The 23,763-nt window shown below is 45.7% G+C and overlaps 1 protein-coding gene across 1 annotated transcript in view; it reads right to left on the bottom strand.

Annotated features, from left to right (window-relative positions):
• Positions 1–23,763, bottom strand: part of trpc2b (transient receptor potential cation channel subfamily C member 2b) — a 93,651-nt gene that overhangs the window by 51,496 nt on the left and 18,392 nt on the right. The window contains exons 4-10 of the mRNA XM_041199718.1: positions 17,743–17,907; positions 16,198–16,372; positions 15,001–15,201; positions 9,783–9,945; positions 8,663–8,755; positions 3,841–4,033; positions 1,083–1,210 (exon numbers count right to left, since the gene is read on the bottom strand). Of these exons, the coding sequence (XP_041055652.1) occupies positions 1,083–1,210; positions 3,841–4,033; positions 8,663–8,755; positions 9,783–9,945; positions 15,001–15,201; positions 16,198–16,372; positions 17,743–17,907 (1,118 nt within the window). The remainder of the gene's footprint in view (positions 1–1,082; positions 1,211–3,840; positions 4,034–8,662; positions 8,756–9,782; positions 9,946–15,000; positions 15,202–16,197; positions 16,373–17,742; positions 17,908–23,763) is intronic.

Genomic DNA, 23,763 nt, shown 5'->3' on the forward strand with positions numbered 1-23,763 from the left:
GCTCTTCCGCTGCTGAAACCCCCATCCAGGTCTTTGTTACCTCCAGACCTGGCTACTCGGACACACTCCTGTCTAGTCTCCCACATTCCAGTCCCTGTAAACTAGAGGCCACCCAAAGCTCTGCTGCCTGTATCCTTACTCGCACCAAGTCCTATTCACCCATCACCCACTGCGCTTGCGGGCCTACACTGGCTTCTGGCCCAATCGCGTTTCATTTTTAAAGCTCTCAGCCAATGGTTTCCAAATGCCTCCATGGCTTCACCTCCCCCTCTCTCTGTAATCTCCTCCAGCCCCAGAACACCCTGAGATCTCTCTGAGCTCTCCTAATCCTGGCTTCTTCAGCATCCCCGATCTTAATGGCTCCACCACTGGCGGCCGTGCCTTCAGCTGCCTGGGTTCCAAACTCCGGAAATCCCTCCATAAACCTTTCCCTCTCTCTAGCTCTCTTTCCCCCCTTAAGTCGCTTCCTAAAACTTATTTCTCTGGCCGAGATTTTAGTTAATATCTCCTTCTGGGACTCAGTGTCCAATTTTGTTTGCTAATTGCTCTTGTGAAGCACTTTGGGATGGTTTACTATGTTGAGGAGCCGTAGAAATATAAGATATTGCTGTTGAATGTGGTTACGAACACACGAACATATGAACAAGGAACAGGAGTAGGTCACTCAGCCCCTCAACCCTGCTCCGCCATTCAATAAGATCATGTAACCTCCCACCTACTCCCTTTCACCATCTTGTTAATCAAGAATCTATCCAGCTATGCCTAAAAAATATTCCAAAGACTCTGCTTCCACCACCTTTTGAGGAAGAGAGTTCCAAAGACTCACAACCCTCTGAGAGAAAAGATTTCACCTCATCTGTTTTAATGACTGACCCTTTATTTTTAAACAGTGACCCCCTAGCTCTAGATTCTCCCACAAGAGGAAACGTCCTCTCCACATCCCCCCTGTCAAGACCCCTCAGGATCTTATGTGTTTCAATCAAGTCACCTCTTACTCTTCTAAACTCCAGCGGATACAAGCCTAACCTGTCCAACCTCTCTAGACATGAGGCACCATCTGATGTAAATGGTAGGACACATACCTGACCATATAAAAGAAGGATTTGGGTGTTGGGATGATGTTGAAGGGAACAGGTAATGTGAGGCCTTCCCGGAAATAGCAAAGATAGAGCTTTGATCTGGCAAACTTCCATTCAACATCGGCATCATCCTGGAAACAAGGGATAGGAGAAATATAAAGTTGCTTCTGGGCACAATACATAGATCCCGCACCAGTGAACAAGAATATCCAAACTGAAAATTTTTCAAATAGAGGAAAAGGCTGTTAGATGATTTCCCCAATTACTTCTACACAAATACTTACCAAGTACAGCACGGGGTTAGATACAGAGTGAAGCTCCCTCCACACTGTCCCCATCAAACACTCCCAGCACAGGTACAACACGGGGTTAGATACAGAGTAAAGCTTCCTCTACACCGTCCCCATCAAACACTCCCAGGACAGGTACAGCACGGGGTTAGATACAGAGTAAAACTCCCTCTACACTGTCCCCATCAAACACTCCCAGGACAGGTACAGCACGGGGTTAGATACAGAGTAAAGCTCCCTCTACACTGTCCCCATCAAACAGTCCCAGGACAGGTACAGCACGGGGTTAGATACAGAGTAAAGCTCACTCTACACTGTCCCCATCAAACACTCCCAGGACAGGTACAGCACGGGGTTAGACACAGAGTAAAGCTCTCTCTACTCTGTCCCCATCAAACACTCCCAGGACAGGTAGAGCACCGGGTTAGATACAGAGTAAAGATCCCTCTACAGTCCTCATTAAACACTCCCAGGACAGGTACAGCACGGGGTTAGATACAGAGTAACGCTCCCTCTACACTGTCCCCATCAAACACTCCCAGGACAGGTACAGCACGGGGTTAGATACAGAGTAAAACTCCCTCTACACTGTCCCCATCAAACACTCCCAGGACAGGTACAGCACGGGATTAGATACAGAGTAAAACTCCCTCTACACTGTCCCCATCAAACACTCCCAGGACAGGTACAGCACGGGGTTAGATACAGAGTAAAGCTCCCTCTACACTGTCCCCATCAAACACTCCCAGGACAGGTACAGCACGGGGTTAGACACAGAGTAAAGCTCTCTCTACTCTGTCCCCATCAAACACTCCCAGGACAGGTACAGCACGGGGTTAGATACAGAGTAAAACTCCCTCTACACTGTCCCCATCAAACACTCCCAGGACAGGTACAGCACAGGGTTAGATACAGAGTAAAGCTCCCTCTACACTGTCCCCATCTAACACTCCCAGGACAGGTACAGCACGGGGTTAGATACAGAGTAACGCTCCCTCTACACTGTCCCCATCACACACTCCCAGGATAGGTACAGCATGGGGTTAGATACAGAGTAAAGCTCCCTCTACACTGTCCCCATCAAACACTCCCAGGACAGGTACAGCACGGGGTTAGATACAGAGTAAAGCTCCCTCTACACTGTCCCCATCAAACACTCCCAGGACAGGTACAGCACGGGGTTAGATACAGAGTAAATCTCCCTCTACACTGTCCCCATCAAACACTCCCAGGACAGGTACAGCACGGGGTTAGATACAGAGTAAAGCTCGCTCTACACTGTCCCCATCAAACACTCCCAGGACAGGTACAGCACGGGGTTAGATACAGAGTAAAGCTCCCTCTACACTGTCCCCATCAAACATTCCCAGGACAGGTACAGCACGGGGTTAGATACAGAGTAAAGCTCCCTCTACACTGTCCCCATCTAACACTCCCAGGACAGGTACAGCACGGGGTTAGATACAGAGTAAATCTCCCTCGACACTGTCCCCATCAAACACTCCCAGGACAGGTACAGCACAGGGTTAGATACAGAGGAAAGCTCCCTCTACACTGTCCCCATCAAACACTCCCAGGGCAGGTACAGCACGGGGTTAGATACAGAGTAAATCTCCCTCTACACCGTCCCCATCAAACACTCCCAGGACAGGTACAGCACGGGGTTAGATACAGAGTAACGCTCCCTCTACACTCTCCCCATCAAACACTCCCAGGACAGGTACAGCACGGGGTTAGATACAGAGTAAAGCTCCCTCTACACTGTCCCCATCAAACACTCCCAGGACAGGTACAGCACGGGGTTAGATACAGAGTAAAGATCCCTCTACACTGTACCCATCAAACACTCCCAGGACAGGTACAGCACGGGGTTAGATACAGAGTAAAGATCCCTCTACACTGTACCCATCAAACACTCCCAGGACAGGTACAGCACGGGGTCAGATACAGAGTAAATCTCCCTCTACACCGTCCCCATCAAACACTCCCAGGACAGGTACAGCACGGGGTTAGATACAGAGTAAAGCTCGCTCTACACTGTCCCCATCAAACACTCCCAGGACAGGTACAGCACGGGGTTAGATACAGAGTAAAGCTCCCTCTACACTGTCCCCATCAAACACTCCCAGGACAGGTACAGCACGGGGTTAGATACAGAGTAAATCTCCCTCTACACTGTACCCATCAAACACTCCCAGGACAGGTACAGCACGGGGTTAGATACAGAGTAAAGCTCCCTCTACACCATCCCCATCAAACACTCCCAGGACAGGTACAGCACAGGGTTAGATACAGAGTAAATCTCCCTCTACACTGTACCCATCAGACACTCCCAGGACAGGTACAGCACGGGGTTAGATACAGAGTAAAGATCCCTCTGCACTGACACCATCAAACACTCCCAGGACAGGTACAGCATGGGGTTAGATACAGAGTTACACTCACTGCTCCAAGCAATTGCTTAAACTCACCTCAATCTTTTGAAAGGAGTTTGTGATCATAGCGACTAACATGTTGAGTAGCACTATGACCATGACGATGGTGAAAATCCCATACAGAACCCGTCCTACAAATTCAGCAACCACAAAATCCGTTAGGTCCACTGATGTGGGTTCCTCCATTCCAAACATGGTCCAGAAGAGGAATTGTAGAGTGCCATTAAAGCTGGAGCACAAAACATGAAGCTACTTTTAAACTCAGACAAAGAACAAACACTGCAGCTCCAGACATTCATTAGCCAATTGCTGCTGGGTAATAGTGCAATCATTACATATCAGAACATCCTGATCGCGAGCTGGGTGCTGGGGAACAGAAATCAGCCAGTATTCTTGGTCCTGATTGCTGCCAACTCTGAGTCAGTGCATGAGTGTGCATGAGTGTGTATGAGTGTGAATTAATGTGTTTGAGTCTTGGTCAATGAGTGTGTGAGTCTTTGGGTGGGTGCATTTGTGAGTTCTTGTGTGTGTGTGTATTTGAGTGAATGAGTGTGGATGGGTGAGTCTGTATGCTGTGAGTTAGCACGTGACAGTGTAAAACTGCGCGTGTGCTTGTGCATCTGTGTGTGTTTGAGTGAATGAGTTTCGGTACGTGAACATGTGTGCAAGCGAGTGAGCTTGAGTGAATAAGAGTGTGTGTGAGAGTATGACTGTCTGCAAACATGAATATGTGTGACTGTGAGTGTTTGAGTATGTGTGATAGTGTTTGTGAATAAGTTTGTGTGTGTGTGTTTGAGTGTGTGTTTGTTGGTGAGTTTTGTATGTGTGTGAGTGTTTGAGTAGGTGTGTGTGTGTGTGTGTATGTATGTGTGTGTCTGAGTGACTGTGTGAGTATGTGAATTTTGTATGTGTGTGACTGAGTATGCATGAGTGCAAATCTAAGTTTGTGGGTGTGTGTGTTTGAGTGTGTGTGTGTGTGTGTGTGTGTGTGTGTGAACATGCGTGTCTTAATATACCTGTGTATGCAGATGTGTGTTTCTTTTAAAGATATGCTTGTGTATATGTGTGTATGTGTGCATCGCACCGATTACAGACAATTGGTAAGGATCCAGAGGGAAGGATTATTTTCACACAGTGAGTTATGATCTGAAATGCACAGCCTGAAAGGGCAATGAACTGTACCTGAGCGTGATGGAAGCACAATGAATCAGTGACACACATGAACAGGAGGAAACCATTCAGCCCCTCAAGCCTGTTCCATCATTCAATTAGATCATAGCTGATCTATAGCTTAACTCCATTTATGCACCTCGGTTCCAGAATCCTTAATCCCTTTACCCAACAAAAACCTATCAATCTCAGTTTTGATGTTTTTAATTGACTCCCCCAGCCTCCACAGCTTTTTCGGGGGGGTGAGGCTGTGGGGGTGGGGCATCGATCCTATGAAATCCTTTTAATCATCTTAAAAACCTCGATTCGATCATCCCTTAATCCCTAAACTGAAGGGAATACAAGCCTGGTCTGTGCAAGCTTTATAATTTAACCCTTTCAGCCATGGGGTCGATCTGGTGAATCTGAGCTGCTCCCCCTCCGAGGGCAACATATCCTTCCTGAGGGGTGGGGTCCAGGGCTGGACTCAATTACTGCAGACGGGGTCTGATAAATTGAACATAATTTTCAGTCCTTTGTATTCCAGCCTTCTTGAGATAAAGGCCAATATTCCATTAGCCTTTTTAATCATTTGTTGTACCTGTTCAATAGTTTTTAATGATTTTTGGACCCTTCTCTCAGCCTCTTCACAGTTCCTAGCTTCTCACCATTTAGAAAATACACTGATTTATCTTCCTTGGGTCTAAAGTGGATGATCTCACACTTCCCCACATCGAATTCCATCAGTCACACTTCTGTCCACTCGCTTCATCTGTCATTGTCCCTTTACAACTTCCTACTTTAAGGCTCTGAAGGGGTTTGATAGGGTGGACGCTGAGACTGTTTCTCCCTGGCTGGGGGAATCTAGAACATAGGGACACAGTCCAGGATAAGGGGGCCGATCATTTAGGACTGAGATGAGGAGAAATTACTTCCCTCAAAGGGTTTGTGAATCTTTGGAATTCTCTACCCCAGAGGGTTGTGGATGCTCCATTGTTGAATATATTTAAGGCTGGGATAGGCCGGTTTTTGGTTTCTCAGGGAATAAGGGATATGGGGAGTGGGCGGGAAAATGGAGTTGAAGTCCAAGATCAGCCATGATTGTATTGAATAGCAGAGCAGGCTCGAGGGTCTGTATGGTCTACTCCTGCTCCGATTTCTTATGATCTTTACATTCTTACGCTCTCACATACACTGTTTTTGGTGTCACTTAAATTAGTGCCACCTGCAAAGTTGAATATACAGCTCTCCATTCCTTTAACCAAGACCTGTCCAGCCTTTATAAATAGACTGAAAAGCTGAGGCCCCAGTACAGTTCCCTGGGTCTCTTGCCACATCCTGTCAATTCTAAATACACACCCATTTATCCCTACTCTCTGTCTCCTACTTCCTAAGGAACTCCCTAACCACGTCAATCAATATCCTTCAATTCCATGCACTCTCATTTTGTTTCTCATATGGAACTTTGTCAAATGTTTTCTGGAAGTTCATGTAAATAACATTCATGGACACTCCCTTATCTACCATGTTAGTCGCATCATCAGAAATGCAACTAGGTTCATTAGGTAGGTCTACCTGTTATATATTCATGCTGACTGACATACACACCAATTACCCAATGCATAGAATTATGTGCCTAGCATCGAAACAAGACATTTGGCCTCACAGATCTGTGCTGGTGTTTCTGCTTCACATGAGCCTCCTTCCCTCCCTCTTCCTCTCACCCTGTCAATACACCCGTCTATTCCTTTCTCCCTCTTGTGTTTATCCAGCTTCCCCTTAAATACAACCACACTATCTACCTGGGTAGCGAGTTCCACGTTGTCTCCATTATCTGGCTAAAGAAGTTTCTCCTGAATTCCCTATTGGATTTTTTAGTGACTATCTTACAATAACAGCCATGGGTTTTAGTCCCCCACCTCCCCCTCAACAAGTTGAAACATCCTTTCTATATCCACCCGATTGAACTCTTTCATCATTTCAGAGACCTCTATCAGGTCAGCCCTCAGCCTTCTCCTTTCCAGAGAAAAGAATCTCAGCCTGTTCAATCTTTCCTGATTGGTATATTCTCTCATTCCCGGTATCGCCCTCTCCAAAGCCTCTCTATCTTTTTTAGAACATGAAGACCAGAACTGTGCCCAGTATTCCGAGGGGGGGTCGGGGTGGTCTAACCAAACTCTGGTAGAAGTTGAACATAACTTACGAACATATGAACGTGGACCTGGAGTAGCCTGCTCTGCCATTCAATAAAATCATGGCTGATCTGATTGGAATCTCCTGTCTATCCCTGATAACTTTTTACCCTCTTGGTAATCAAGAGTCTATCTAGTTCTGCCTTAAAAATCTTCAAAGACTCTGCTTCTACCACCTTCTGAGGAAGAGAGTTCCAAAGACTCACAACTCTCTGAGAGAAAAAAACTCTCCTCATCTCTGTCTTAAATATGCAGCCACTTATTTTTAAAGTGACCCCTGGTTCTAGATTTTCCCACAAGAGGAAACATCCTCTCCACATCCCCCCTGTCAAGACCTCTCAGGATCTTAAAGTTTTCCTCTTACTCTTCTAAACTCCAGTGGATACAAGCCTAACCTGTCCAACCTTTCCTCATAAGACAACCTGCCCATTCCAGGTACCAGGTCTGGTAAACCTTCTCTGAACTACTTCTAATGCATTTACATCCTTCCTTAAATAAGGTGATGTACACTGTACACTGTACTCCAGATGTGGTCTCACCAGTGTCCTGTATAACTGAAGCAGAACCTCTCTACTTTTGTATTCAATTCTCCTCGCAATAAACGATAACATTCTATTAGCTTTCCTAGTTACTTGCTGTACCTGCATACTAGACTTTAGCAATTCAGGAACTGGGACACACAGAATCTCTGGAGCCTCTGAATCTCAGAGCTCTGCAATCTTTCACCATGTAGTTAATAAGCTTCTTTTTTATTCTTCCTGCCAAAATGGACAATTTCACATTTGCCCAGTTCATACTCTATTTGCCAGATCTTTGCCCACTCACTTATCCTATCTATGTCACTTTGTAGCTTCCTTATGTCCTCTTCACTGCTTACCTTCCCACCCATCTTTGTGTTGTCAGCAAATTTAGCAACTATACCACCTGTCCCTTCATCCAAGTCATTGATATAAATTGTAAAAAGTTGAGGCCCCAGAACTGATCCCTGTGGCTCACCACTCATCACATCCTGCCAACCAGAAAATAACCCATTTATGCCTACTCTCTGTTTTCTGTTAGCTAGTTAATCTTCTATCCATGCTGATATGTTACCCCCTACACCATGAGCTTTCATTTTCCACAATAATCTTTGATGTGTCACCTTATCAAATGCCTTCTGGAAATCTAAGTACAGCACATCCACCAGTTCCCCTTTATCCACAGAACATGTGGATAAAGAACTTCTCTGCTTTTCAATTCTGTTTCAATTGAAATGAACCCTAAGTGTTTGGTTTGCTATTTTAAAATGGCCTATTAGCCCGTGTTACTATTTTTAATGATATATGTATCTGTAACCCAGATCCCTCAGTGCTGTGTCCCAGGGACTATGGAATCACCATACTCTTTCTATTGTTCACTATTGGGGAATGAGGTGTGTTCCCAGAATCCGGATCTGTATCCTGAAATTACTAAGCAGCTGCAAATGGGGCCAAATGAGGACTGGAGAGAGTTGTAGAAAGTTCTCGGAGTTCCCATACTTTCCAAGCCGTTCCAGGTCAACATAATGGACGTAGATGTTGTTGATCCCACAGAGGAAGGCAGTCAAGATAATCATCAGCAAAAACATGAACCTGGAACAAGGCAAAGAAGAAATGTTTTTATATCCTCCTCAAGGAGAAGATGGTCCAAGACACATCCAGCCAAGAGGGAGCCAGGATGCACACTGCATTAATGAGAAAGTGAGAAGGTGGGATTGGGGGCTATGGGAAGAAGGAGTGACTAAAGGGTGTGGGGAGAAGGTGCGATTGAGGGGTATAGGGAGAAGGGGGGAGTGAGGGGTATGGGGGAAGGTGGGATTGAGGGGTATGGGGAAAAGGTGGGATTGAGGGATATGGGGAGAAGGGGGGATTGAAGGATATGGGGAGGTGGGACTGAGGGATATGGGGAGAAGGTGGGAGTGAGGGGTATGGGGGAAGGTGGGATTGAGGGGGTATGGGGAGAAGGGGGGAGTGAGGGGTATGGTGGAAGGTGGGACTGAGGGATATGGGGAGAAGGTGGGAGTGAGGAGTATGGGGGAAGGTGGGATTGAGGGGGTATGGGGAGAAGGGGGGAGTGAGGGGTATGGTGGAAGGTGGGATTGAGGGGTATGGGGAGAAGGGGGCATTGAGGGATATGGGAAGAAGGTGGGATTGAAGGATATGGGGAGAAGGTGGAATTGAGGAATATTGGGAGAAGGTGTGCAGGTGGGATTGACAGATATGGGAAGAAGTTCGGATTGAGGGATATAGCAAGAAGGTGGGATTGAAGGATATGGGGAGAAGGTGGGATTGAGGGATATGGGGAGAAGGTGGGATTGAGGGACATGGGTAGAAGTTGGGTAGGTTTAAGGATTATGGGGATCGTATCCCTCAATTCCAGCCATCAACCTTCTCTTTGGGGAAAGCAGTAAAACCTTACTGAAATCCTGGGAGAGGAACAGAATCCAATCTTGTGCACCAAGTAACAAGATAATAACACGCCCAGAGAGATTCCAATGGGTGAAAGTCTATTGGAATGAGGGATTGTTTAACAATTCAGAAGCTTCATCTCTCCCCAAGCCCAGGACTAGTGATTGCTGCCCTGACACAGGAACAATACTCAATCCATCAGGTTCCCAACCTCATCATGTCATCGATCATCCTCCCAATGGAAATCTGCAGCGTTCCCAGAGTCTCGTGTGCTGGTAGGATGGAGGTCAGTCGAGCAAGGCTCAGCATACTGGTGATTGCAAATAACACCTCTGCCACCATTTGTGGGTCCTCTTGTTTCCATTCATGCCGGTCTGCAAAGGAAACCATACCCGATTCCATTAGCTACACAGAACGCTGAGACCCAAGTCACAGAATCACACAGTGCAGAAGAGGCCCTTCAGCCCATCGAGTCTGCACCGATGTGAGAAACACCTGACCTACCTACCTAATCCCATTTACCAGCACTTGGCCCATGGCCTTGAATGTTATGACGTGCCAAGTGCTCATCCAGGTACTTTTTAAAGGATGTGAGGCAACCCACCTCCACCACCCTCCCAGGCAGCGCATTCCAGACCGTCACCACCCTCTGAGTAAAAAAGTTTTTCCTCACATCCCCCCTAAACCTCCTGCCCATCACCTTGAACTTATGCCCCCTTGTGACTGACCCTTCAACTAAGGGGAACAGCTGCTCCCTATCCACCCTGTCCATGCCCCTCATAATCTTGTACACCTCAATCAGGTCACCCCTCAGTCTTCTCTGCTCCAACGAAAACAACCCAAGTCTATCCAACCTCTCTTCATAACTTAAATGTTTCATCCCAGGCAACATCCTGGTGAATCTCCTCTGCACCCCCACCAGTGCAATCACATCCTTCCTATAATGTGGCAACCAGAACTGCACACAGTACTCCAGCTGTGGCCTCACCAAGGTTCTATACAACTCCAACATGACATCCCTACTTCTGTAATCTATGCCTCGATTGACAAAGGCAAGTGTCCCATATGCCTTTTTCACCACCCCTCTAACATGCCTCTCCGCCTTCAGAGATCCAAGGACACACAAGCCAAGGTTCCTTTGTTCCTCAGAACTTCCTAGTGTCATGCCGTTCATTGAATACTTCCTTGTCAAATTACTCCTTCCAAAGCGTATCACCTCACACTTTTCAGGGTAAAATTCCATCTGCCACTAATCTGCCCATTTGACCATCCCGTCTATATCTTGCTGTAGCCCAAGACACCCAACCTCACTGTTAACCACCCGGCCAATCTTCGTGTCATCTGCTTTCTCTGGTTATCCTCTTCCCATTGATATACTTATAGAATATCTTGGGATTATCCCTACTTTTACCAGCCAGGGCTTTCTCATATCCCCTCTTTGCTCTCCTAATTGCTTTCTTAAGCTCCACCCTGCACTGTCTGTTCTCTACCAATGCCTCCACTGATTTGCTTCCCTTGTACCTGCTAAAAGCCTCTCTTTTCCTTCTCATCGTAACCTGAATATCTCTGGTCATCCATGGTTCTCTGGGCTTGTTACTCCTTCCTATCACCCTAGAGGGAACATGTTGAGCCTGTACCCTCCCTATTTCCTTTTTGAACACCCCCCACTGCTCCTCTGTAGATTTCCCCACAAGTTCCCAGTCTATCTTGGCCAGATCTTGCCTTATTTTACAGAAATCCACTCTCCCCCAATCCAAACCATTTTTTTGCAACTTGTCTATTTCTTTGTCAATAACAAACTTAAACTGTACCATCTTGTGGTCGCTATTACTAAAATGGTTAAGGAAACCATTTATTGAAAGCTGCATGACTTCCACCATAAAGATACATCAAATTTTTAAAAAATTCTTTCATGGGTTGTGGGTGTCAATATTAAGACCAGCATTTATTTTCCATCCCTAATTGCCCTTGAACTGAGTGGCTGGTTTGGCCATTTCAGAGGGCAGTTAAGAGTCACCCACATTGCTGTGGGTCTGGAGTCACATGTAGGCCAGACCGGGTAAGGATGGCAGATTTCCTTCCCTAAAGGGTGAACCATGTTGGCTTTCATAACAACTGGTCATAGTTTCGTGGTCATTTTAATTCCAGATTTATTAGATTTAAATTCCACCAGCAACCATAGTGGGATTTGAACCCATGTTCCCAGTGCGGTCAATCTGAGCCTCTGGATTACTAGCCCAGTGACATAAGCAGCACATCACCATCTCTGCACAACTCGCTTCCTAATAGGGTCTAGCTACACTACAACAGTTCAAAAAGGCAGCTTGAATCTCCTACAGGGAACGAGGGTAGACAGATGAGGGAGGGAAAAGAGAGGAGGGAGTCTATATCTCCCGGCAGAGTGGGATTGCAGGAATTTTGACTGCTGGCACCGAGACCCTGTGTTCCTGTGGTAAAAAGCAGGACATTGGAATGTGATGTCATCAGGTATCAAACACCATGAAATGGGGAAAGCAGTTATCAGACAGTTAGCAAGCAGGAAATCGATGTTATTAACTGGGGGATTCCCCTTTGTGCTTACAATGTTGGACGCTGTTTTGAGCTTTGCAAGCACAGCCTGGTTGGCTACAGTTGGTACCTTGCCTGTTGCACGTTACTCATGTACCACATTTGTGTGATGGGCGGGTGAATCTAGCTGTTTCACACTGCAGTAGCAACACAAGTGGTGTTCACCACTAACAGGATGCTGCCTTCAAGCCAAAAAGACATTCTGTCTATCACACAAATGAGCAATGTGGTATATGAATTTCTAGTTCTGTCGAAGGGTCATGAGGACTCGAAACGTCAACTCTTTTCTTCTCCGCCGATGCTGCCAGACCTGCTGAGTTTTTCCAGGTAATTCTGGTTTTGTTTTGGATTTCCAGCATCCGCAGTTTTTTTGTTTTTATATTTTTATTTCAGTGCCAGTGTGATGCTGGGTATGTTGGCCGTACACCCCAAAGACTGGCGGATTGTACCAGACAGCGTGTCCCAGCCACCGCTCGCAACAGAGAACGTACAGATCGAACCCAACCAGCCCCTGCTTGCAAAACTCAAAACACAGTGTCCGACATTAGATGTGATTCCGTGATTGGACAACATTTGCTAAATAATCCTCAATGTGCAAGAATTATGCTGACAACCAATTTAAGGTTGTCAGTTGGGTTCGCAGTGTGGTGTATTTGTGTGTACTGGAAGCTACGTATATTAATACACAAGGCCCTGCTCTTTGCAGACAGAAGGGACATTTACAAACGTGTTCTTACACTTATTTTGTTTAGCTGAAACAGGTGCAAAGTGACAGCCATTCGCTGGTTCATTCCTCAGGGCAATGCATTGACCAATCAGGGCCAAGCTGCCTGATTTAAATTTCAAACAATGTTTGGCATATAATTGTCAGTCACCATCAACCAGTGCATTCTCCATTGCAACGCCTTTACCAAACACTTGCCAACCAATCAGCACTCTCTTCTCATACAATATAAATATGTTGATTCCCCTGATGTTGGTATTTTCTTGTGAATTGTCCTGAATAGGTCAAGGCAAAAAACTACAAGAATAAATGTTTCTTTTTTTCTGCAATACTTAAACTCTATACTGCCAAAAAACTATTTGTTTATGATGTTGCTAATATGTGGGTACTGGGGTGAAATCTCCCACTGTGTTAATGATGTAGTTAATATGCAGTGACGAGGGGAATCACCCACCATATTTACAATGCTGTTAAGATGTAGTGATGGGAAAATCGCCCACTGTGTTTACTATGTTAATATGCAGTGATGGGGGAAATATCCCACTGTATTTACGATGTTGTAGTATGTATAAATGGGTCTTTTTCTGATTGGCAGAATGTGACCAGTGGCGTCCCACAGGGGTCTGTACTGGGGCCTCAACTCTTTACAATTTACATCAATGACTTAGATGAGATGGAGTGAAGACATGGTAGCTAAATTTGCAGATGACACAAAAATAGGTAGGAAAGTATGTTGTGAAGAAGATATAAGGAGGTTGCAGATGGATATAGGTAGGTTAAGTGAGTGGGCAAAGATCTGGCAAATGGAGTTTAATGTGGGAAAATGTGAAGTTGTTCACTTTGGCAGGAAGAAGAAAAAAACAGAGTATTACTTAAATGGAGAATGGCTGCATTATTCTGATGTACAGAGGGATCTAGGTGTTCCAGTACATGAGTCACAAAAAGTTAGTATGCAGGTACAGCAAGTAATTAAGGAGGCTAATGGAATGTTATCTTTTATTACGAGAGGGATTGAACATAAAAGTAAGGATGTTATGCTTCAGTTATACAGGGCATTGGTGAGACTGCACCTTGAATACTGTGTGCAGTTTCAGTCTCCTTATTTAAGGAAGGATGTAAATACATTGGAGACGGTTCAGGGGAGGTTTACTAGATTGATACCTGGAATGAGTGGGTTGTCTTTTAAGGAAAGGTTGGGCTTGTTTCCACTGGAGTTTAGAAGAGTGAGGGGTGATTTGATTGAAGTTTACAAGATCCTGAACGGCCTTGACAAGGTGGACATGGAAAGGATGTTTCTTCTTGTGGGTGAGTCCAGAACTAGGGGGCACCGGTTTAAAATTAGGGGTCACCCTTTTAGGACAGAGATGAGGAGAATTTTTTTTCTCTCAGAGGGTTGTGTGAATTTGGAACTTTCTGCCTCAGAAGGTGGTGGAGGTGGGGTCACTGAATATTTTTAAGGCAGAGGTAGATAGATTCTCGTTAGGCAAGGGAATCAAAGGTTATCGGGGTCAGATGGGAATGTGGAAACCGAAACACAAGAAGATTTTATTGAATGGCGGAGCAGGCTCGAGGGGCTGAATGGTCCACTCCTGTTCCTATTTCTTATGTTCTTATTATACAGTGACAGGATGGGAAATCACCCACTGTGTTTATGATATAGACTGATGGGGGAAATCTCCCTCTGTGTTTACAATGGGGGAGGTGATGGCATCGTGGTATTGTCACTGGACTAGCAATCCAGATACCCAGGGTAATGCTCTGGGGACCCGGGTATGAATCCCACCACGGCAGATGGTGGAATTTGAATTCAACAAAAATCTGGAATTAAAAGTCTAATGGTGATCACAGACCATTGTCGATTGTTGTAAAAACCCATCTAGGAAGGAAATCTGCCATCCTTACCCGGTCTGGCCTACATGTGACTCCAGACACACAGCAATGTGGTTGACCCTTAAATGCCTTCTGAATGAGGGCAATTAGAGATGGGCAATAAATGCTGGCCTAGCCAGCGACACCCTCATCCCATAGAGAGTGATGGGAGAATTGCCTAGTGTGTTTATGATGTTGTTAAGACCCAGCAAGGATGGTTGAGGGAAACTTGCCCCAATGATGATGATGTTTGATGTCTGACACTCACCAGCGTCTGTGAAATAGTAGCAGTAGAATGAAACACTGTCCGCCAAACAATAGAGTTTTCCACTCAGGTAGACCACTATTCGGAGTGCGAATGAAGCCAGGTACATACTCAAAATGACAATATCCAGGAAATTCCACCAGTCCAACAGGTAACTGCGCAGCCCCTCGATCCACACCTCCTTACACTCATACCAGAAGAACCCTTCAGAGGGAGGACAAAATGGTTAGAACATTGTGCCCTGGGAGTCGACTACAGTCTCCCTTCCTCAATCCCTCCAATCTCCTCCCTCCTGTCCATTCCATTAGGGGTTTCCATTCTGCATTTTCCACATGTCATCCAAGTGAAAACTCTCTGTCTAATCCTCTCTGGAAAGAGGCGGAGACACTTCAGTTAAGGTGGAGAGACTGGGGAAGCTGGGGTTGCTCTCCTTGGAGAGGAGAAGGCTAAGAGAAGATTTAATAAATCATGTTAACCAATCAGTTAATAAATGATGAAGTATTTGGAGAGAGTAAATAAGGAGAAACTGTTTCCAGTGGCAGGAGGGTTGGTAACTAGAGGGACACAGATTGAAGAGAATCGGAAAAGGACCAGAAGTGACTGGGGGGAAAAGGTTAACACAGCGAGTTGTTGTGATCTGGAATGCATCGCATTGAAAGGGTGGTAGAAGCAGGTTCAAGAGTAACTTTCAAAAGGGAATTGGATAAATACTTGAAGGGGTACAGTTTGCAGGGGTATGGGGGAAGAGCTGAGGGATTGGGACTGAGTGGACAGCTCTTTCAAAGAGCTGGCACAGGCACGATGGACTGAATGGCCTCCTTCAGTGTGGTAAGATTCTGTAATTCTGACCAAGAAATAGATTATCTGCTTATTATCACACTGTTGCTTGTGGGATCTTGCTGTGCACAGCCTGGCTGCTGTATTTCCTACATTACAACACTAACCACACTTCAAAAAGTACGCCATTGGCTGTGAAGTGTTTTGGGATGTCCTGAGGTAGTGAAAGGTGTTATCGAAATAATAAAACCAGAGAAGTGCAGGAAAAACTCAGCAGGTCTGGCAGCACCTGGAGAGAGAGAGAAACAAGCTTTCCAAACTTGCTTGTCTCCTAGTTTCCTCATTAGAAACATGGAAACTCTTTTGTCATTCCCCTTCCGCCCATATTGCCGCAACTGTTACCTCTGAGAAACTGTAACTCACCCACTACCCAAACCATGTGGACGGAGTTGAGGTAGATCGGTTCATTCCTGGATGAAGACAAATCCCGGAACTGTTGGGCGACTATCGACTCCACCAGGAGCAACACCAGAAACCAGACGTAGGAAGAGGAGTGAAGGAGGAACTTAATGACTGGGGTCCGAACAATCTGTCCAAGCTGAAACACAACCAGACATTGGGAAACCGAGAGAGAGATGTGGGTTAGGCAGCACGCGGCTGGAGTGCACGGTGTTTTACAAAAGATAGATCTCTAACCCTCCAGCACTGATGACTAAAGAGTTCCTGGTCTATTCCTATCTTCACTCTGCCTGTGCTTGCGTGTTACCTTGGGAAGATGGTGGTGTGGCGCTAATGACACGGGACCAGTGATCCAAAGGCTCAGGCTAATCCTCTGGGGACATGGGTTCAAATCCCACCATGGCGGAATTTGGTGGAATTTGAATTAAATTGAAAGCTAGTCTTGGTAATGGTGGCCATCATTGACTGCTCTAAAACCCATCTCTCCTTTAGGGAGGGAAATCTGCTGTCCTTACCCAGTCTGGCCTACGTGTGACTCCAGATCCACAGCCATGTGGTTGACTCTTAACTGCCTTCTGGAATGGGTGGGTGAAGAAGCCACTCAGTTCAAGGGCAATTAGGGAGGGGCAACAAATGCTGGCCTCACCAGTGATGCCCACATCCAATGAAAGAATTAAAAAAGCAGGGATGAGGGGCTTTGGTCCTGAGGAGAGTTTGGTAAAGTTGGGACTGTTCTCCCCGGATTGGAGAAAGTGAAGCAGTGACCTACAGAGATTTGCAAAACAATGAGAGGTTTTGATGGGGTAGAGAGAGAAAAGCTCACCCTGTGGTGATTAGCTCAATAGCCAGAGATTTAAAATCATCGGGTAAAGATCTTGGGGGCCGAGGAGGAGAAACGTTTTCACTCAGAGAGTTGTCGGGATCAGAAACACTCGAGCTGGAAAAGTGGAGGAAGCTGATCCCATTGATAATTTTAGAAGGGAGGTGGACCCAAGGCCCTGTCTGGCCTCTCAGATGTAAAATACCTACCCCCCCCGGTCAGTATTTAAAGAAAAGCAAGGAAGTTGGTGTCCTGGGCCTAATATTTGCCCCTCGACCAATATCACAAAACATATTATCTTGTCATTGTCACATTGCAGTTTGTGGGATCTTGCTGTGTACAAATTCCCCTTCCTCCACCCACTCCCGAACATCCCCCACTCCCACACCTGCCCCCTCCCCATCCCCATTCCAACATCCCCTCCTCCCACCCCCACAACATCGCCCTCCCCCAACTCTCCCAACACCCCCCTCCCCCAAATCCCCCAACATCACGCTCCCCACCCAATCCCAACACATTCCCCTCTCCCAAGCCCTCCCCCAGTTTCTCTTGCAACAACCTCCTCCCCCAACCGCTCTCCCTACACATTCTGCTTCCCCCCCAAAGCCCCCTCCCCCAGCAACACCACTCCCCTACCATAGCCCCTCCCCCAGTGTGCACATCCCCCCTTCTTCCTCCCCGCACTGTACCTTGGATTTGGGAGCAATCCAGTAGAACATACTTAGCAAGGGCATGGTGATGAACATCCCAAAGGAGACACATACGAGTGAGATGGTCTTGCTGCCTCTCCACCAGGTTAGCTTCCCACACCAGATCGAGGTGAGAACCTGTTGGCAAATTGGGTGAGCCACAAACTGGAGGGAACAAAGACAGCCAATGAGATGTGGAGAGAAGAATATCAAAGGGAGAACATTAGTGAGCCACCAACGATACTTTCACAGGAATGTCGCTACCCTCTTCCATCCTATAGGGCTTTAAAAGGATTGCGATGATTCAGGAAAAGATTAATTCAAAAGCAGCAGGGACAATATTAATGTTCTAGAACCGAGCAGTGATTGGGGTAAAAATGAGCAGAGTGGGTCTGGGAGAGAGAGTGACAGTGACAAAGTCAATAGGGCTGTAATGACTAAGGTGACTTCAGGAATAATTAGAATAAAAAAGTCAAAGCTAAAGACATTATCTATGAACGTGTGAAGTATTTGCAACAGATTAGATGCAGTGATAGCAAAAAAGAAATTACTGGGTTTGATCTAATAGTCATTAGAGAGACTTGGTTGCAAAGTGACCAAGGTTGGGAACTAAATACTCCAGGATATTCAACTTTTTGAAGAGAAAGACAAAATGGAAAGGGAGGGGAGGCAGCCCTGATAACAAAGGATGGGGTAAAGACTGTCGAGAGGAAGGATCTTAGATTGGAAAAATCCAAGATATTGAATAACTTTAGGAGGAGAAGAAGCAGCAAGAGACAGAAAACGTGGGTGGGAGATGTTTATAGACCCTGTGACAGTAGTTGTAGTGTCGGATAGAGCATAAATCAGGAAATTAGAGGCACATTTAATGAGGTTAATGCAGTAATCAAGGGGTCTTCAATCTCCATATAGATTGGACAAATAAATTTGCACTAATAGTGGAGAGGACAAGTTCATGAACTGTATCGAAGGTAGTTTTTTTACATCAGTATGTCAAGAACCTAATGGGGAAGAGGCTATTTTGGGTCTGGCACTGTGTCGTAAGAAAGGGTTAATTAATAAACCTATAGTAAAGAGGCCTCTAGGGGAGAGTAATTATAATATAATTGAATTTTATATTGAGCTTGAGAGCAATTTGGTTAAGCCCAAACTTGTGATTTTGAATCTAAGCAAAGCAAGCTGCTTAGGTAAGAGGCGTAAGTTGCTGCAGGTGGATAGGAAACAACATTAAAAGGTATGGGAGGGATTTCCCAGCGCTGCCCACCACTGGGATCTTCCAATCCAGCCAAAAGTCAATGGGCTTTTGGTGAGCCTGTCATGGCAGTGCTGGAACATCCCAGCCATGGTGGCTGACCAGCAATGGCTAGCGTTTAAAGAATTGATACATAGTTTGCAACAAATATACATTCCTTTGAGGCACAAGTTCCTCCACAGAGGAAAAGGTCCAGCCATAGCTTGGAGTTAAAGGTAGAATTAACTCAGAGGGAGAAGCTTAGAATGTCATCGAGATGAATAGTAAGACGTAGGATTGAGAAGGTTTTAGAATTCAGCAAACGATGAGCCAGAAGTTGATAAGGACAGAGAAAAGAGATTAGGGCCGAAGACTAGCAAGACACGCATGGCTGGATTTTTGCAGAGTCGTGGAGAATCTGGGCACCTTTAGAATTGGCAGGTGAGACTCAGATCTGGGTAGGGGGTGGGGCGTGAAGCATACATGAGAGAAGCCTGAAGTCAACAGGCCCATTTAAACTCCATGCACAGGGCAAGCAGACCCAACTTTCACTCCAGGAATAGCCTCAATCCTCGGTGTGTGTTCCACAGCTTCAAGGTGGAGATATAAATGCTCGTGAAGGCTGGATAAGGTACGTGGAACTGTAAAGCTGTCAAGTTATTTAAATACCCTGCTCCTGACCTCATTTCAGCCTTGGCCCAAACACAGACAAAAGAGCTGAGCTCCCGAGGTGAGGTGAGGTGAGAGTGACTGCCCTTGACATCAAGGCAGCATTTGACCGAGTGTGGCATCAAGGAGCCCTAGCAAAACTGGAGTCAATGGGAATCAGGGGGAAAACTCTCCACTGGTTGGTGTCATACCTAGCACCATATCTTCCTTTGGCAAGATGGTTGTGGTTGTTGGAGATCAGTCATCTCAGTCCCAGGACATCACTGCTGGAGTTCCTCAGGGTAGTGCCCTTGGCCCAACCATCTTCAGCTGCTTCATCAATGACCTTCCGTCCAGAATAAGGTCAGAAGTGGGAATGTTGGCTGATGATTGCACAATGTTCAGCACCATTCGCAACTCCTCATATACTGAAGCAGTTCATGTCCAAATGCAGCAAGACCTGGACAATATCCAGGCATTTTTCACGAGTCAGGAGGGCCAAGTCAGGCATTTTCCCAACTTCCGCTACCCATATGAAAATCCAGCCCATAAGAATAGATTGTAAACATTTCTATTGGTATTTAAACAGGAGGAGGTTAATGAAAGTAAACATGAGCCCATTAGAGGCTGAGAAGGTGAAATTATAATGGAGAATAAGGAAATGGCAGAAAAAAGCTGAACTAGCTGAAGTGAACTGGGATATTAGGGTAGAGTTCAATAGAGAAGCAGCGGCAGACACTGGGGATATTTCAGGATACACAGAATAAGTACATTTATACTATAAATAAAATTCTAAAGGGAGGACCCACCATCCGTGGTAAACTAAAGAAGTGAGGAAAAGTATAGGGGCATAGGGTACAAGAGCAGGGAGGTTTTGATGATCTTTTATAAGACACTGGTTCGACCTCAGCTGGAGTATTGTGTACAGTTCTAGGCACCACACTATAGGAAGGATGTGAAAGCATTGGAGAGAGTGCAAAAGAGGTTTACGAGAATGATTCCAGGGTTGAGACACTTCAGTTATGAGGAAAGATTGGAGAAGTTGGGACTGTTTTCCTTGGAGAGGAGAAGGCTAAGAAGAGACGTGATAGAAGTTTTCAAAATCATGAGAGGTCTGGACAGAGTAGATAGGGAGAAACTGTCCCCGCTCGTAAACAGATCGAGAACCAGAGGGCACAGATTTAAAGCGTTTTGCAAAGGAAGCAAATGCGAGGTGAGAAAAACCTTTTTCACATAGCGAGTAGTTGGGGTTTGGAATGCATGGCCTGGAAGTGTGGTGGAGACAGGTTCAGTTGAGGCATTCAAGAGGGCATTGGATGATTATTTAAAATGAAACAATGTGCAGGGGTACAGGGAAAAGGCAAGAGATTGGTACTAAGTTAAAATGGTCAGCGAGCTGGTGCAGACATGATGGGATGAATGGCCTCCTTCTGCACCTTAACAATTCTGTGATTCTGTATCAAACTGAAGGAAAAAGCATATAGCTAACTGCGCAAAGATGAATGGCAGGTCAGAATACAAAGAACAGCAGAGAATGACTAAAATGTTAATCAGGGGAAAGAAATTAGAATATAAGAGGAAGTTAGTTAGAAAAGTAAAAACAGACAGCAAGAGTATCTACAGGTAGTTAAAAAGGAGAAGAGTAAGTAAGTGTTGGTCCTCCAGAGGATGGGAATGGGGTGTTAATAATAGATAATAAGGAAATGGTGGATGAAATGAACAAATATTTTGCTCTGTCTTCACTATAGAGGTTACAAAAACATTCCAGTAATAGCTGTAAATCAGGAGGTGAAAGGGAGAGAGGAACTTGGTGAAATTATAATCACTATGGAATTAGTACTGAGCAAACTGATGGAGCTGAGAGCATTGGTTTTAATTTTCTAAAATTCTGGATTCTGGACAGGTTCCATCAGACTGGAAAATAGCAAATATAACCCCTCTATCCAAGAAGGGAGGGAGGCACAAAATTATAGGCCAGTTAGTTTGACATCTTTCGTGGGGAAGGGGTTAGGATCGATCATTAAGGAGGTTATAGCTGGGCACTTCAAAAAACTCAAGGCAATTGGGCAGAGTCAGCATGGTTTTGTGAAAGGAAATAATGTTTAACCAATATACTGGAATTTTTTGAAGGAGCAACATGCACCGTGGATAAAGGGGAGTCTGTGGACGTGCTGTACTTGGATTTCCAGGAGGCATTTGTTAAGGTGCCACATCAAAGGTTATTGTGGAAAATAAAAGCTCATGGTGTAGGGGGTAATACATCAGCCTGGATAGAGGATTGGCTGCCTGACAGAAAAGAGAGTATGTATCAATGGGTCTTTGTCTGATTGGCAGGATGTGACACACGGAGTCCTGCAGAGGTATGTACTTTTTACAATTTACACCAATGGTTTAGATGAGGGGAGCGAAGGCATGGAAGGTAAATTTGCAGATGCCACTAAGGTCGGTAGGAAAGTATAAAAGCAAAATACCGCGGATGCTGGAAATCTGAAATAAAAACAGAAAATGCTGGGAAAGCTCAGCAGGTCTGGCAGCCTCTGTGGAGAGAGAAACAGAGTTAACGTTTCAAATCTGTATGACCCTTCTTCAGATCTAAGGAGAAGTAGAACTGTGATGGATTTTATCCTGATTAAGAGGGGGTGGAGCATGTGGAGCAAAATAGAAGGTCAGGGATAGGTGGGAGCTCAGGAGAGATTGACAAAGATGTCAAGGACACAGGACAAATGGAGTGTTAATGCTAGTGTTAAAGACTAAAGGAGGTTCTGATAGTGGCATAAAGGTAACATAATATGTTAATAGTAGAACAAGGGTCAGTGCTCTGTGAAATAGTAACATAGAGACAAGTGATAGAAGGCCTTGTGGGAGTGGGGGGGTGGGGGGGTGGTGGTAGTTGGCGAAAATGGGTTATAAGATTTTTAATGAATAAATAATAAATAGATCGATAAATAAATAAATAAATAAAATAAATAAATGATTAGATTAAAAAAGGGGGTGGGGATGGAGTAGAGTGTTCATGATCTAAAATTGTTGAACTCAATATTAAGTCCGGAAGGCTGTAAAGTGCCTAGTCGGAAGATGAGGTGCTGTTCCTCCGGTTTGCATTGAGCTTCACTGGAACATTGCAGCAGGCCAAGGACAGACATGTGGCCATGAGAGCAGGGTGGAGTGTTGAAATGGCAAGCGACAGGGAGGTCTAGGTAATGCTTGCGGACAGACCGAAGGTGTTCTGCAAAGCGGTCACCCAGTCTGCGTTTGGTCTCTCCAATGTAGAGGAGAGTGCATTGGGAGCAACGAATGCTGTAGACTAAATTGAGGGAAGTGCAAGTGAAATGTTGCTTCACCTGAAAGGAGTATTTAGGCCCTTGGACGGTGAGGAGTGGGGAGGTAAAGGGGCAGGTGTTGTACCTTCTGTGATTGCATGGGAAGGTGCCGTGGGAAGGGGATGAGGAGTTGGAGGCTATGGAGGAGTGGACCAGGGTGTCACGGAGGAAATGGTCCCTACGGAATTCCAACAGAGGGGTTGAGGGGAAGATGTGTTCGGTGGTGGCATCATGCTGGAGTTGGCGGAAATGACAGAGAATGATCCTTTGAATGCGGAGGCTGGTGGGGTGATAAGTGAGGACAAGGGGGACCCTAACATGTTTCTGGGAGGGAGAGGAAGGTGTGAGGGCGGATGCGCGGGAGATGGGCTGGACACGGTTGAGGGCCCTGTCAACGACCGTGGGTGGAAAACCTTGGTTAAGGAAGAAGGAGGACATGTCAGAGGAACTGTTTTTGAAGGTAGCATCATCGGAACAGATGCGACGGAGGCGAAGGAACTGAGAGAATGGGATGGAGTCCTTACAGGAAGCAGGGTGTGAGGGGCTGTAGTCACGGTAGCTGTGGGAGTCGGTAGGCTTGTAATGGATATTGGTGGACAGTCTATCACCAGAAATTGAGACAGAGAGGTCAAGTAAGGGAAGGGAGGTGTCAGAGATGGACCACGTGAAAATGATGGAGGGGTGGAGATTGGAAGCAAAATTGATCATTTTTTCCAGGTCCAGATGAGAACATGAAGTGGCACTGAAACAGTCATCGATGTACCGAATAAAGAGTTGTGGGGGAGGGCCTGAGTCGGACTGGAACAAGGAATGTTCCACATT

This window comes from Carcharodon carcharias, chromosome 11 (genome assembly GCF_017639515.1).
Source record: "Carcharodon carcharias isolate sCarCar2 chromosome 11, sCarCar2.pri, whole genome shotgun sequence".
NCBI lineage: Eukaryota > Metazoa > Chordata > Chondrichthyes > Lamniformes > Lamnidae > Carcharodon > Carcharodon carcharias.